The 14,207-nt window shown below is 39.0% G+C and overlaps 2 protein-coding genes across 2 annotated transcripts in view; one reads left to right on the top strand and one right to left on the bottom strand.

The window, feature by feature from the left end:
• LOC135479073 (general transcription factor IIF subunit 2-like) overlaps positions 1-3,300 on the top strand; it is a 53,516-nt gene extending 50,216 nt beyond the window's left edge. Inside the window, exon 8 of the mRNA XM_064758792.1 lies at positions 1,644-3,300. Within this exon, the coding sequence (XP_064614862.1) occupies positions 1,644-1,769 (126 nt within the window). The 3' untranslated portion in view covers positions 1,770-3,300. The remainder of the gene's footprint in view (positions 1-1,643) is intronic.
• A 2,838-nt stretch (positions 3,301-6,138) lies between these two features.
• Positions 6,139-13,699, bottom strand: LOC135479407 (uncharacterized). The gene is made up of 4 exons (XM_064759233.1): positions 13,500-13,699; positions 10,047-10,221; positions 8,015-8,125; positions 6,139-6,662 (listed from the first exon to the last, which is right to left on the bottom strand). The coding sequence occupies exons 1-3, from the start codon at positions 13,620-13,622 to the stop codon at positions 8,028-8,030; spliced, it is 396 nt and encodes a 131-aa protein (XP_064615303.1). The 5' UTR covers positions 13,623-13,699; the 3' UTR covers positions 6,139-6,662; positions 8,015-8,027.
• Between the last annotated feature and the right edge of the window lie 508 nt (positions 13,700-14,207).

The following is a 14,207-nucleotide window of genomic DNA, read 5'->3' as shown; positions in this document are numbered from 1 at the left end:
CATCTTTATAATATACCTATAAAATTCATAAACTTCCTGTTTTTAAATGAGACGTCTTCCCTTGCAAATCGCTCGGCTCATATGTGTGTGTGTGTGTGTGTGTGTGCATGCATGCATGATAGCCTTCATGACTGGATTATAAATATACATGAGGAAATACAATGTAGTGTGTGACAGTTAATGTTTGTCATAAGATGTCGTTAGTCAGTTTGTTAGATCAGAACAACGTGTGGTGTATCAGATCGGGCCCACAACTTTTCAGGGCGTAGCACAAAAAGTAGGGCAGGCTTACATTCTGGTATTATATCTCACCATATATTCAGTTACAAAAAAAAAAACACACAGCCTTTGTGAAGCAGCAGTGTGGTTTTTATGTTTATTTTATGTGGTTGAAAGTTGGTCTACTTATTTATTTAATTGGTGTTTTACACCGTGCTCAAGAATATTTCACTTATACGACGGCGGCCAGCATTGTGGTGGGGAGAAACCGGGCACAGCCTGGAGGAAACCCACGACCATCCACAGGTTGCTGGCAGACCTTCCCACGTATGGCCGGAGAGGAATGAAAGTTGATGTGATTTATTTAGGTTAAACTGTAGAGAAATAATTACTGAGTTGAATAGTTACAATAAATTGATGCTATAGGATTAAACTGTAGATACATCTCAAGTGCAAAACAGATTCTCATTATTTCTTAAAGACATGAAGACATATCCGGATAGTTTGAGCGTTGTTGTTGTTGTAAGCTAAGGATTGTCGCAGGGTAATGGAATTGTGTGTTGAAAGGAAACACCTTGGTAAGAAACAGATAATATTTCAGGGAAAAAGCTCTAATTTACCAACATATGCACTGTGTGTACAAAGGTTTAACCCATGTGCGTGTGTAATACATTGATACCATGTTCAGAACGAGAGAAAGCTAATCGCAGTTCTTTACATGAAACAGTTTCTAGAAGCCTGTGGTTTCATACAGAGAAATAGAACGCAAGCCTCTGCATGGGTGTAATAAACAGGAAGTGGCCTGGGGTGGTGACCGATAACACAACTTCATGCAATAGGAAGCTGCACAAAGCTAACCTTGCCAACCTTCCGCTCTGTACTTGTAACTCGGTTCTCTGTGAGGTTGAAGTGCTGTGTGCACCTCATCTTTGTGTGAGCTTGAAGTGCTATGTGTACCTCATCTTTGTATGAGCGTGAATTGCTATGTGTACCTCATGTCTGAGCTTGAAGTGCTATGTGTACCTCATATCTCAGTGAGCTTGAATTGCTATGTGTACCTCATATCTATGTGAGTTTGTGAGGTACTTCACACATCTCCAATTATAATAGATTATGATCCCAAGAAATGTTGTGAATATACACTTTGTTTGGTTTGTAAACTCAATGACTGGTTGTTATATCACTTTTATTAGTTTTCTTATATCCTTCTATATTTTCTCATTTAAAAGACGATCATTTACAACTGAATGTGATCTCTGAAACAGTTTCTAATTTCAAACCTCATTTCAGACATTACCTGGGACCACTGAAGCGGAAAATCTTGTCCTTATCTGTCATGATTGAGTTGTGATGTTGGGTTAGGAAATGAGCCTCAAAACCAAAAGAAATTGTCAATCAGTCAGTAGTGTGTTTTATTGTTTCAGGCTCACTTGAAGGCAATCTTGGAGGAGATTTGCGTGTACAATATGAAGGCACCCCACAGGAACATGTGGGAGCTGAAGCCAGAGTATCGCCATTACAAGCAGCCCGAGAATGAAGGCAGCGACTGACCTGTGTGGCAGATGAGCAGTGTGTTCTGGAAAAGTGGCTAATGGAAGACCACAAACGTTTTTTGTTTATGGTCATACACTGAAGGACTCAAGAACTCGGGTTGGAGTTAAATGGAAATAATTTGGCTCCATTTATGGTTCTCTTTGACCTTTAGCAAGACCCCTGATACCAGAGGTCATCAAATTTCAACTGTGTTTAGAAATACAACTTTTGTTGAACGTCAAGTTTATCATTCTCTCAAGGACCAAACGTCAAGGTTTTGTAACAAGGCATCTAGAATAACATAACAAGATATATGGATAACTACTTCTGTTTATTTTTGAAACGTTTCGGTATAGATTCTAATATCGTTTTCAGTCATTAGTATCTATAGTATTAGTATCTGTACTAAAACGTCACTTCCAAATAAACAGAAGTTATTGTTCATATATCTCATTATGTTATACAATTCAACTTCTTAGTGCCTCTTGAAGATGCATCTGGAGTAACTGAGAAGTGCAAGGTTTTGTAACAAGGCATCTGGAATAACTGGGAAGTGCAAGGTTTTGTAACAAGGCATCTAGAATAATTGGCAAGTGCAAGGTTTTGTAACAAGGCATCTAGAATAACTGGGAAGTGCAAGGTTTTGTAACAAGGCATCTGGAATAACTGGGAAGTGCAAGGTTTTGTAACAAGGCATCGAGAATAACTGGGAAGTGAAATAGTCCTGGCATTTTATGAAATCTTGATATTTATTAATTACTGCAGGCAGTTAGTATTGTAACTTTTGTGTTCAAAATATGTCACATGATGTATTGAAGTGCTAAAGACCACTTTTTTTAGCAAACCTTAAAATTGAAACATGGCTCAGTTCAGCTGGTGCATGTATGCATTGTAACGCGTACTAGACGGAAGCAGTAACCATCAACTTGAAATTCTAAAATTATGTTGTTGAGGGGTGCAAATGTACACGACTGTTCTGCACATGTTGTAAGAGATAGCGACCAAACAAGTCAAGTTGCAGACCTAAGTAGTGTTGGTAATGGTTGGCCTGAGCTATACTGGTACAGTTCTCCGTTTGGGAGAAGGTATGGTACATGATGTATCCACATTACTTTTCTTCTCATTAGGCTGGGGCACTCAAAATGCAGTACATTTACCTGGCATAATGTACTTGCAGCCTTTCTGTTGAAATACTGCTAAATGTGCTAGCAAGGTTAATCCTTAAGAGGTTTTTATTCCATGGTTGTATGCTAAGTCAACATTTGTGTGTTTGCTAATTTTTCGAAAACAAATTTAACCAGTTTGATGTAGGATGATTAGGAGTTTTTGTCCCTCCCAACAACATGGCAGCATGTGCCAGTGGTAAATGTTCCTAAATGAACACTACATTTAACTTTTCAAACCTTGCAGGGGTATACACCTACATCCAGAAAAATGGATTTCAAGCTACTCCGATTTGCTAAAGGCATTTCTTTCAGCAGAGCTGAATTTAGTGGATCATGTTCATCTGTAAGACATTCCAGCAGTAAATCTGTAAATAAACTTTGAACGATGTAAAAGTAGACACTGTTATGCTTTTCTTTAAGGTGAATTGTAACCCAGTAAGCAATGGTCATGACATTGATTTACTGGATTAATATTTAAAATATTCTTAACTAAACTGTTGAATGATTCACACTATAGTATACGGTTAGGGGAAACCAATGCTCCTTGCCAGGTACAAGAAACAGCTGAGCTGCCTAAGAGCTGGATCCGAAACAGCAGCGCAACAAAAATGAAGACAATACAAAATAATGCCACAGGTTTTGAGTTTGAATCCAGCTCGGTGGAAGGATTGTCCGTTAAGAAGAGAACCTGATGGACGTCTTGGACGGGAACTTCCATGCCATTGATGAAAATGGCTGGGGTCGAACCGCCTGAATAATGTGGCATTACTTGCAAATGCAATGACTGGTATGTACAAAAATAGTGTAATAACTGCCTAAGCCTTACTACAAGGTTCCCGGCGCAGGGAATTTGTAGATCCATGGAAAGCTCTAGTCCTGCGATTTTGCGAGTTAACGGTAGGTGCTTTATGTACTCCTTACAGTGCGCATGAGCTGTTCTCTATACTCGCTTGACATCACTGCCACCACTATACAAGATTGACGGTCAGAGCCCGTCCACTGACGTCTTTGTACAGAACAATTTAATCAGCGTTCATCACCATGATTGTTTCAGGTGTGGCTTAGTGTGGTCTTCTGCACACTTTAAATAGAAGGTTTCTAATCATAGTTCACACACATGCGAAGGTCGAGACAGTTTTTGTGTTTTCTAACAATTCCAAAATTTGCTAGTGGTGGAAAACGCAGTGATGTAAAGCAAACAGATGCATGTGCTGTAAGGAGTACGAGTGCGTCAAGGCAGCACCGTATTGACAAGTTACAATTTTTATATACCATGCAAATTCAATGCGACATGATATACTGTAAGAACCATGACAGAACTAAGAATTGTCAGGCCTGTGCTGCATGTGATATTGACACTACAAACCAATAGAGAAGATGGCCAGGAACGAAGATGTTTATTGAGACCTCAATTGTTTTTTTTTTTTGTTTTTTTTTTTACCCTCACTTTAAAAATGTTTCTTTGCTTGAAGCCACACTGACAAAAGACATGATGAAACAGTGCTGTACATGTACATAGAAAATATTGAAGACAAAAAGACACAGGTTGTTATGTAGGACAGTAGAAAGTCGCACATTAAATACTGGTCAACATCGCCAAATTTTCTTGCGGTTGTCGGTCCACTGAAGGACAAAAGCCCCATTTTGTTCTAGCTATACACCATAAAACGTATAAATCTGTACACAAATCGCTTGGTCTCCTCCAACAGAGCAAGGTCGTGCACAACTTCTCCATACAGAACGATGAGCATTTTGGTTTGGGTTTGTTTTAATCCCTGACGAAACAATGGCAAGGATTTAACTTGGGTACTGGTAGGTTTTCTGAGCACTAATGGGGGAAGAGAAAAAAAAACACACACACAAGGTAAGTTTCTAGCTTTCCATCAGGACTGTGTTAGAGCGGTGGTCCAAGCACATTAACAGATTTTTATCACTAAGCCCAACAGTTTGAGCTATGAAACATGGACAAAGATAATCATAGCACTGCAAAAAAAACAAACAAAAAAAAAAAACAAAAATATCCATAGCTAGCCTTTTATGACTCTGCAATCACACAGACTTGCATACTTTCTGCACTTTCCATGAATTTTTTGCCCCTTTTATTGTTTTTTTAACTCATTCCAGAAGACATGATACAACTACTTGATTACACATGAATCATGTGCAATGCAATCAGCAAACAATATACTGGACCATTAATTCTGCGATTATGAAAGCAATCATACACACTAAATGTGCCTTAATTCAACCTGAACGTCCACAATTAAGAAGAGACTAACTCTAAAACATGTTTAATTGGATTTTGAAAATGCATGATTTAACAAGGCTTCATGAGTGAGTAAAAATCAAATGGCAAACAAAGTTTCTGTATTTGGCCCTGCCATTAGCCTATATAATGGTTTTAAGCATTCCAATTACCAATGCAGGTTCTTGCTAAGTTTAATTCCATATGCAGATCTGACCTTGACCATTATCTTGGGCCAAATGAATATCTTAGATGGTTATTTGCAAAGAACTTAATTTTTTTCAACTTACTGGTATGAAAAGGGGACATTTTATAGAACACAGTTCCTAGCAAGTAACAGAGGTACAGGCAAGCCTATGTGACTGCTGCCATCATAAAGCCATCACAACTGGAACAAATTAAAAAGGAAAAACAGACTGCCAACATGATAAAATTTAAGCGAGACACTATTCAAAAACATATACGCACAAGTTGGTAAGCTGCAACTGAAGTCCATCCCTAACAGTACAAATTATTTCAGTACAAAATAAAAGGTACCAATCTCTGAGACTTGTTTTCGGGTCAAAGCCAACTTTAACATACATTTAGAACACTGAAATGATATTAAAAACTTGAACTGAACAAAGGGACAAAGGAAATTTTAATCAACTAATCCAAAGTTGGCACCAATCTTTTGCCATTTCTATACAACTGCAATCAATGGTTGGCAACATACATAAACGTAGGTACATGTATATATCATATATATATATATATATATAATCAAGGGCTTTATACTTAATCACCACTGAAAAAGAAAGCCTCAAAATTATTGGCCAAGTGCATATTAGGCCCGAGATGTTAGTATTTACCTCTAGGGATGGAACATAGCTAGTCTATAAGATAAGCCTATGACTGAACCGAAAAAAAAAAAGAAAAAAAAAAGGTACATATGCAAGAGACGATTTTTCCCCAACCCATTTCCCACCCACCCTCAAGCCAATACCCCCACCCAGCTACAAGTCAACATCACACATACAGGTCAAGTATCCCAAAGGTGAAAGATTCAATAGTGTGTAATTCCACCATTTGAAGTATCTTCATCCTTTACTGATGCTGCACAGACGAGCAGTATTAGAAGGTTTTCTTTTCTTTTTCTTCAAAACTTTGGCAACAATTAAAATGTGTTGTTGAGCAGCACATGAACTCTGGGTAAGCATCCAAGAGTAGGCACCTCCCACTGCAGGAAATATTGGTCGTACTACCCATAAATGTCCTCAATGAGCAGTGCGGTCTTTGGACACCTATCCTCAGTAGATGTAAAGGTATCATCAGATTCCTCGAGAGCACTGGAGCTTGAAAACGTTCAAGTAGCACGGGTTAATTCGTAGTGTCATGTTGTCATGTGGTTCTCAACATCACATCCTGTAGAAAGCCAACCTCTGCTGTGTACAGTTGATCGGAGTAGCAACTTTGTTGAGGCCAAATTATATGGCAGAACTAAAAATAACTTTATCCCCCTGTGAATTAAAAAAAAAAAAAAAAAAGGTTCAAGCATTTAAGAATAAAATAACTATTGTGCCTTAATGGCGCTTCAGCAGTATTTCAACCATACTGTGGTGTAAATAGCACAAGATAAAAAAGTTTTCATTGGTCAATTTGGAGGTGTGTTTTCATTATAAATATTCACTTAACTTACACAGGCAGGGGTGTTTACTACCAAGTCATTTTCAACAAAATAAAAACTACTTCAGCAATACCTGGCCTCACCCATCACCCACAATTGAACAGTGAATAGTCTCCATGTTTAAAACCCGACAGGTAGGCCAAAGAATTTAAGTCGTATTCAACTTTCCACTGTTGCGGCTTACAATGGTACAATCATTTCCATTGGTCATTCTGGATTATGTTAATTAGCCACCTACATCAGATTTGAGAGCTCTTATAGCAGGGATATTAGAAAGAGGATTACAAGCCTCTGCATGAGGAAATTGGTTCCCTTGGGTGTCTTCTTACTTGTGACATAATAAACTAATGATTTTGTGCAAGGAAAGCAACAACCTGCAGGAGAAAAATAAGTGAAGTCCCTGAGCAAGAATTCCTAAACATTTCGAGTTACATAGGCTTCAAATAACAGCCCAAAACATAGCCGGTTTCGATGGCCTGGTGTGTAATTCGTACACTGAAACAGCACTACATGTAGGCAACCGTGTAACTGACCAACTTTACACATTAGTTAAGCTAATTTGATAAAACTAAGATAATCCACCTCGATTATTAGCCGAAAAATTCCAACACAGACCAGATGGTCTCACAGCTGGTGTGTAGTGAAATCCACTCAAGTGACTTAAAAGCAGTCTTAATACTGACCAGGGCACTTCTATCTTTGAATGAAGCTTTGAGAAGGAGACTAAGGATTGCCAGAATTGGAAATCAGGTAGTCTCATTTCCAATTTTCTCCTAACCCCCCCCCCCACCTCCCCATCTGTCTTGTTTTGTCTGTTGATGTTGTCAGAATGAGAAATCTCAGACACTGAGACACCCCACGGACATCACTGCCCTGACCCTCCTGACAAGGCTGCAGATAGATACAAGCGCTTATGATCTTTATTCACGCCAATTGTATTCCACATGTACATTATTTCAAGATTTCTGGTGAAGATATGAAACGAAATGAGAATTTGAGTAAGTGCATGCTGTCTCTCACAATGCTTTTATAGTGAACTGGACAGCCAAATCTCGTAATTTATTCATCAGACTAGTCTCTATGATGCCGTGCTCAAGACTTTTCCACGTCTATGACAGCGGTTTGTCAGGTTGATGGAACAATGGACCATCAACACGTAATCAGACCTCCTAGATATACACTTACCTTTACATACTGGTTAATAATTCATGGACTTTAACATTGTCAACATATTGTAGACAGCCTCCGTATGTTGACCACCTTGCATACCTTCCACATACTTGCCAATGATGACACCTGAGGAAATAAAGAAACAAAAATAAAACATTTGCTAAATTTACATCTACAATATCCACTCATGGGTTTCCTCGGGCAGAAACATACCATGGTACAGGCTGCAATCATATTATTTCAAAACAAGGAGTTAAACAATTTAAATGAGCAATATAACCACAGTTCTGAACCGCAATTTAAAGAAAAAAAAAGTCAGTTCACCGGACTGCAAACACTAAGAATTGAATGAGCTATTTTTCCATCAAGCCGAATAAACTTTTACAAATGCATTTACACGTTCTTTATGCACAATTTATGAATCAATACATTTACATCTATTCCTGTACATTTCAGTCTTTGTGTTTTGTTGCCGGTGGTCCGTTAACTCTCTTCTGTCCTCTAGTCATGTCAGTGACACCGTGCACTTAAGTAATACTAAATCAGTCATCCATAACCGCACACACTTGGCCTTGTTCCGTGCCTCAACCACTTAATCACACCACTGCTGGTGTGACTGCAGTCCATGGCGGATGAGTGGTAAGCTTAGTATGAACAGGACTTGACTTACATGTATATACTGTAGTATAGGTTAATGTGATAAACATTGTCCTACATACAAGACTATAGTCTACAATGCTTTAGGGAACAAAATCAGTCCCCTAAAATATTTTTATACACTAAGAAGGTATGATTGTACATAGTTCAGCAAGGCTTTGGCAATATTTCTGTAATATCAACGCAACACAAATGGGGCTTCCACAATAAAGTTAATAGCTGTATCAATACCAACCCAACATTAAATCGTAACACACTTTAGAGTAGATAGACCTGGATATTAATTTCTCAAAAAAAACAAAACCTTGGCACATCTGGAGATGAATACAGATTTCAGATTTACATTCAGATACACATTTCACATTGTCTGCGTCACAGTAACAAAATTTCTGAAGATTTTTAAAATGCAACTTACCATCTCTGACTTATTAACATACAAAAAGGCCGAGGATCCAGGGTACGTAATTGTAGAATAGACCACTCTAAAGGACTAGGGTGCAGGGTACTTCCCAATGGTAACAATGACTCCTGGCGCAACACTCCTCTTATTGATTTTTTAATTCATGACCTACAACTTGACAATCCAGCATCTGGAACTGAGTCACTGGTGCAATGGTTACCCTCGCTATACAGGCTTAAGTGCCACTGCACCGAGTGAATCATTCTTGTGTCCAGAATGACCTAGCTAGAGTTACTGTTCCTGATCTGCTGATGCATGTTGTCAGCTGGCCTGTTATCATTACAACCGACATTACAATGGCTGTTGGTTCTAACAGAGTTGTAGCACTGCCGCAGTGCAGTATTACCCTGAAAAACTCTCCACAACTGTCTGCCTTCACATTATAGCATGCACACTCTTATCATCTGTCTCTTTACAGAGAAGAGTACATCTTAAAGACTGTCTGACAAGATAGACTCTGCTGTAGACCAATGACTGTGTCATGATGAATTTGTGCTGCCACTATCATTTTCTAAGCATCTTTGTTTTACATAATAAGCCAAATCAAGATTTCAAAAGTCTTCACAGATCTCGCAGGTTTTGACGCGATAAGGTGGGGCCCTCACAATCTAAAGCAGCTGAACGGCGTAATGTTATGGTAGATGCTATATTGATTATACATCTTACATAGCCGGGTCTGTCAGCTGAGCGACAGTTGTAAGCTACCGTAAAATCACGTCTTGTCTAGATCTGTGAGAACTCAACACTCCTAAAATGCTGATTCAGCTTCCTTCTCCTCGATCTGTCATCAATGTTAATTTATAACTAAGTTGCGATAGGGCAAGCTCTATGCAGCTATATTCCCAATCCCATTAATTTTGTTCTACACACCTCTGTATGATATGGTACATTCGAAATCAACTGTATCATGAACCTGGTCGGTATACTCACATTTGTTGGCTAGAGCACATGTTAGGCCATCCTGTTTACATTTGAACATTGCATATTTGTTTCCGTCCGTCTCGATGGATCGCAGAAACATGTATTTGTTACCATTTATTACAACACCGTCCCTCCTAGTTCCTTCTATATGCTGTATTATACTCATCACAACATCTTGAGGAATCTGAAAAAGACATGCATACAGATCTGTCAAAGCACAATGTCACAACATCACAGCAGTATCCAAGTTTCTGTAGTGTTCCCACACTCTAAATATCTCTCCATAACTTCCTTCTTCACCAACTTATTTCGTAAAAATCTCTCATTGAAGCAAATTTTCATTCATCGTAAAGCTGCCTAAGTTTGCAGCCGCCATTTTGAATTACAGGTCATTTAAACATGGCAGGATGGGGTGGCCACTGATTAAAAGTGGCCTTAAGTACAGATCTTAAGTTAGATTGACGCATTTCCCAGCAAAATACACTTCCCTAAGTGGGTGGTTTGGACACTACAGTATGGCAAAAATAAAACCATTGAATTATCCAACATTTATTATTTTCAAGTAAATTAGAACCCTCCATTACCAGAAAACACTACCAAAACCTGTAGCCTGTTGACTGGTGCACCCTGGCACAGAATGTGTGTTTTACTTATGAAATTGCCCCACTGCCAAATGACCTACCCACTACTAATATAAAAAGCTGGTATCTCAACGCATGATACATTTCGGCCAGGAGCGAATATCTGCAATTTTGAAATTCATGCTAAGTCAGCATCATGGTCTCAATCACACTACATTACCGTAAGTAAAGCAGACACCATTTATCTCTGATGTCTGTGACAAGTTAATATATCCTTTCGACAATCTAATTTAGGGTTCGTCAATTTTTCTCCAATTATCTGGTACAACACTTGATTCCACTTCTGTGTAGGCGGAACTGCGACAGGACATCTTGTGCTTTCATATTGTAAACAATTTTGTTACTTAAATTCCTCGCATGTTTTGACAATAGCTCCTGTGATCAATGACAAATTGAAATGAAAATGAGTTAAAGCAGTGAAATCGTTCAGAATTTGAAAACGCGAAATTACCCACTGTTTTTTTCGTTTACAAGCAAAAATTAGAAATGGCAGATATTCGCTCACTGTCACATAGTTCATGGGCCCAGGTTTTTCAAAACTGTCTTAAGACTTAATACCAGATTTAACTTTAGGCCAAGTCATCAGTTTCACACTTGACCCAAAATTAACTGCAATAGTATATTAAGTATGAACTATATCTACTGATGTTCCATTTCGTTTCTGTACAACTATACTGGTTGTTGGGTTAACCATAAATATATGATGTGACGCAATACCAGAAGAAGCCAAGGATCTCGGCTGTGATCTTTTAACGTTGGGTTACGAGTAGATCAGATGAGTCTTCCAGGTTAAAATATTGTTATTTAAAAACAGCCTACCGCGAAATAACTCTGCGCGACAAAAAACGGTGCAAAATGAACCAATACATGCATTCACCGGGCTAAACTCCAATAAATTATGTTCACCAAGACATTATCTGTTCCTCTGCCAATTTTTCCTATATTCTGTAGCCTTTACGACCAGTAAATCCAAGATAATTCACGGTTCTGACTTACGCTCACATGCCGTGTCGATATCGTTACCTAGTAAACTGAGTTGTTGCTCCCCGCACATGCACTGTTGACCTTTGATGACGTTACTATGTTTTGATCAGCTGGCTGTCAGTTTTGACAGACAGAAAGCCATTTTACTGCGGAGACTTCGGTATCTGTGCCATTCTATATTAAACGGAAAGGTGAACTGCTGCTGCCTATGTGTGCCTCCCTGACCCAGATTTTAAAAACATGGCAGCGTGTGGCGACCTGCTAAATGTGAGTTTATTTTCGACTTCGGCTAAGATTTACAAGACAATGGTGATGTAAAGGCAAGTAGGAATTGTGGTAAAATGTGCATAAATATTTTAGCTTTCAGAATTGCTGTGCTTACATATTTTCAGGATGACTAACCACACCTGCATCGGAATTGAATTAGGTGACAGCTCTTTGTAAGCATTATACCAGAATCCGGTCCACGTAGCTTTCGGGCTGAGGGTAGCCAGCTGTCTCTTGTGTATAAGTATACATGTACATAAGCGACCTTTTGGGCTGAGGTCTAGGGCTGTAGATGGTTTTCAATTGCAGCCATCAAGAATTTTAAACTTGAGGGTGGTGTCATGTTGTAAAGTGATGTCAATTCATTGAAGCAGCAGCTTTTCACAATCAGGGCCACATCTAGAGTCATTTTGGCTCTGGAAAACATTTGGGCTCCCAAACTATTTGCCGCCCAAACTAAACAAGCTTTATCAAAACTAATACATAACTTAAAAATATGATGAATTACCAATAAAAAGTTAAGTTTTCATACAGATTTCTTTTGATTCACAGACTGAAAAGCTCTTAGAAAACATCATTTTGAGTTGCATTTTTAAAATTTCTTTGTGCGCAGTCACACCATTAAAGTTTGGGACCAGAACCTTCAATGTTTTTCTACATATGGCCCTGACAATGAACATCTGAGAAAAAACTCACTAACATCCTAGTCTTTACTACTGCCTAGTCTGTGTATTGCCCACTGGGTGTCTACTGTTAGAGGTGTCATACGCTGGGCAGAGGCATTTGGCTGGTAAGAGCATACAATTGGCAATATACACAAACTTACCTCAACTATGACTAACATTGCAAACCATCTATATCAGTATTAGCTAGTCAATGTTTGAGCAACCGGGTCCAGCTTAAAGCACATGTACATGGCTGATAAGAGCTCCCGTGCACTCAGCATGCGATTTAGTTTCATTGAGGGAGTCTGATGTCCAGGACATTTCCAACCATGTAACAACTCTAATATGACTTTCGACATCTACTTTCTGTTAAAACTTCATTGGAAAGTTTTAAATTTGAATATGTCAAGTTTCTGAAATTACAAAATTTCGATTCCAGCATATAATATCAGGTACTGCAGGTACATGCGAGTTGTTAAACACTTTTTGATATTATTTCCATTTCACGCGTACACATACATGGAGTGACCCTGCTGGAAAGCAGCAAATTTATCAAGTTTTGAAGAGAAGAAGGAAGTGGTGTGGAGAAAAAATAAACGGAAAAGAGTGCAGCTCGTCTGAAGCAAATGATGACGGCAACCGTTACCGGCAACTATGACCTTCAACTCTGAAAACGCCATCCGTATTTTTAAGTTTAGAAACTGCTTTGAAAACAAACGGACTGGACTGCCCGACAAACATACGTCAGACGGGACAGAGATGTTATATTTGGGTTAGCTGATTTCATCGAGGGAGACAAGGAGAAAGGCAAATGAAGTTTTTACTTCCCAGTTGAACGGTCCAACATGGCGGACAGACAGTGATCCACGAGGTTTCACACCCACTACAATTCCAACTCAACTTACTTGAAATGTCGCTGGTTTCACTCCCCATGGCGCGCCACTTTGTCTGCAAAAGATTCCAGCTCCGACCCCGACTGTCTTTCCTTTAAATGTAATGGCTTGATCGCACCAAGCATCCCAAGACATGATTGCTGTTCTTTTTGAGCGGTTCGCAAGTGCGGAGTGATATCTCAGTACCTCGCCCCACCGCTGCACGACCTCGTCTGAAAAGGGCTTCCGCGAGATGTCACGAGAGCCTCGTTGCCGCAAAGGATGACTAATGATGACGCTGTGTCATTTATGAAATCGATGAAAATGCATACGTTTTCTACTTTAACAAATCTTTACCCTCCCAGTTTTAACGTACCATTGAAAATTATAATAATGTTTATTATAAGCAACTCTAACTGTTTATTAGGTGAAATCTGGCATACTTTTATTATTAGTATCTTTCAACGAACTATGTTTCGTCGCGTATGCTTTAGACAATGACATACCGGTTGCCTGTTGATCGTTCCTAGTTGAACAGAGTGTGTGTCCCCACATAGTACACGATCATGGGTTATAGGATGCAGTTTCAAACTTTCTTAACAACAGACTGATGTATTGGGGATTATAAGGCTGGTTAACGTTGACAGCCCAGGTGGTGTGATCGCGGTATGCCCAGTCTTCTGGACATGCACAATGCCGTGATGTGCCAAAATTATTTTAGGCGACATACATGTAGTGATG

Source organism: Liolophura sinensis, chromosome 12, assembly GCF_032854445.1.
Source record: "Liolophura sinensis isolate JHLJ2023 chromosome 12, CUHK_Ljap_v2, whole genome shotgun sequence".
In the NCBI taxonomy this organism is placed as follows: domain Eukaryota; kingdom Metazoa; phylum Mollusca; class Polyplacophora; order Chitonida; family Chitonidae; genus Liolophura; species Liolophura sinensis.
This window is presented reverse-complemented; position numbering and strand designations above follow the sequence as displayed.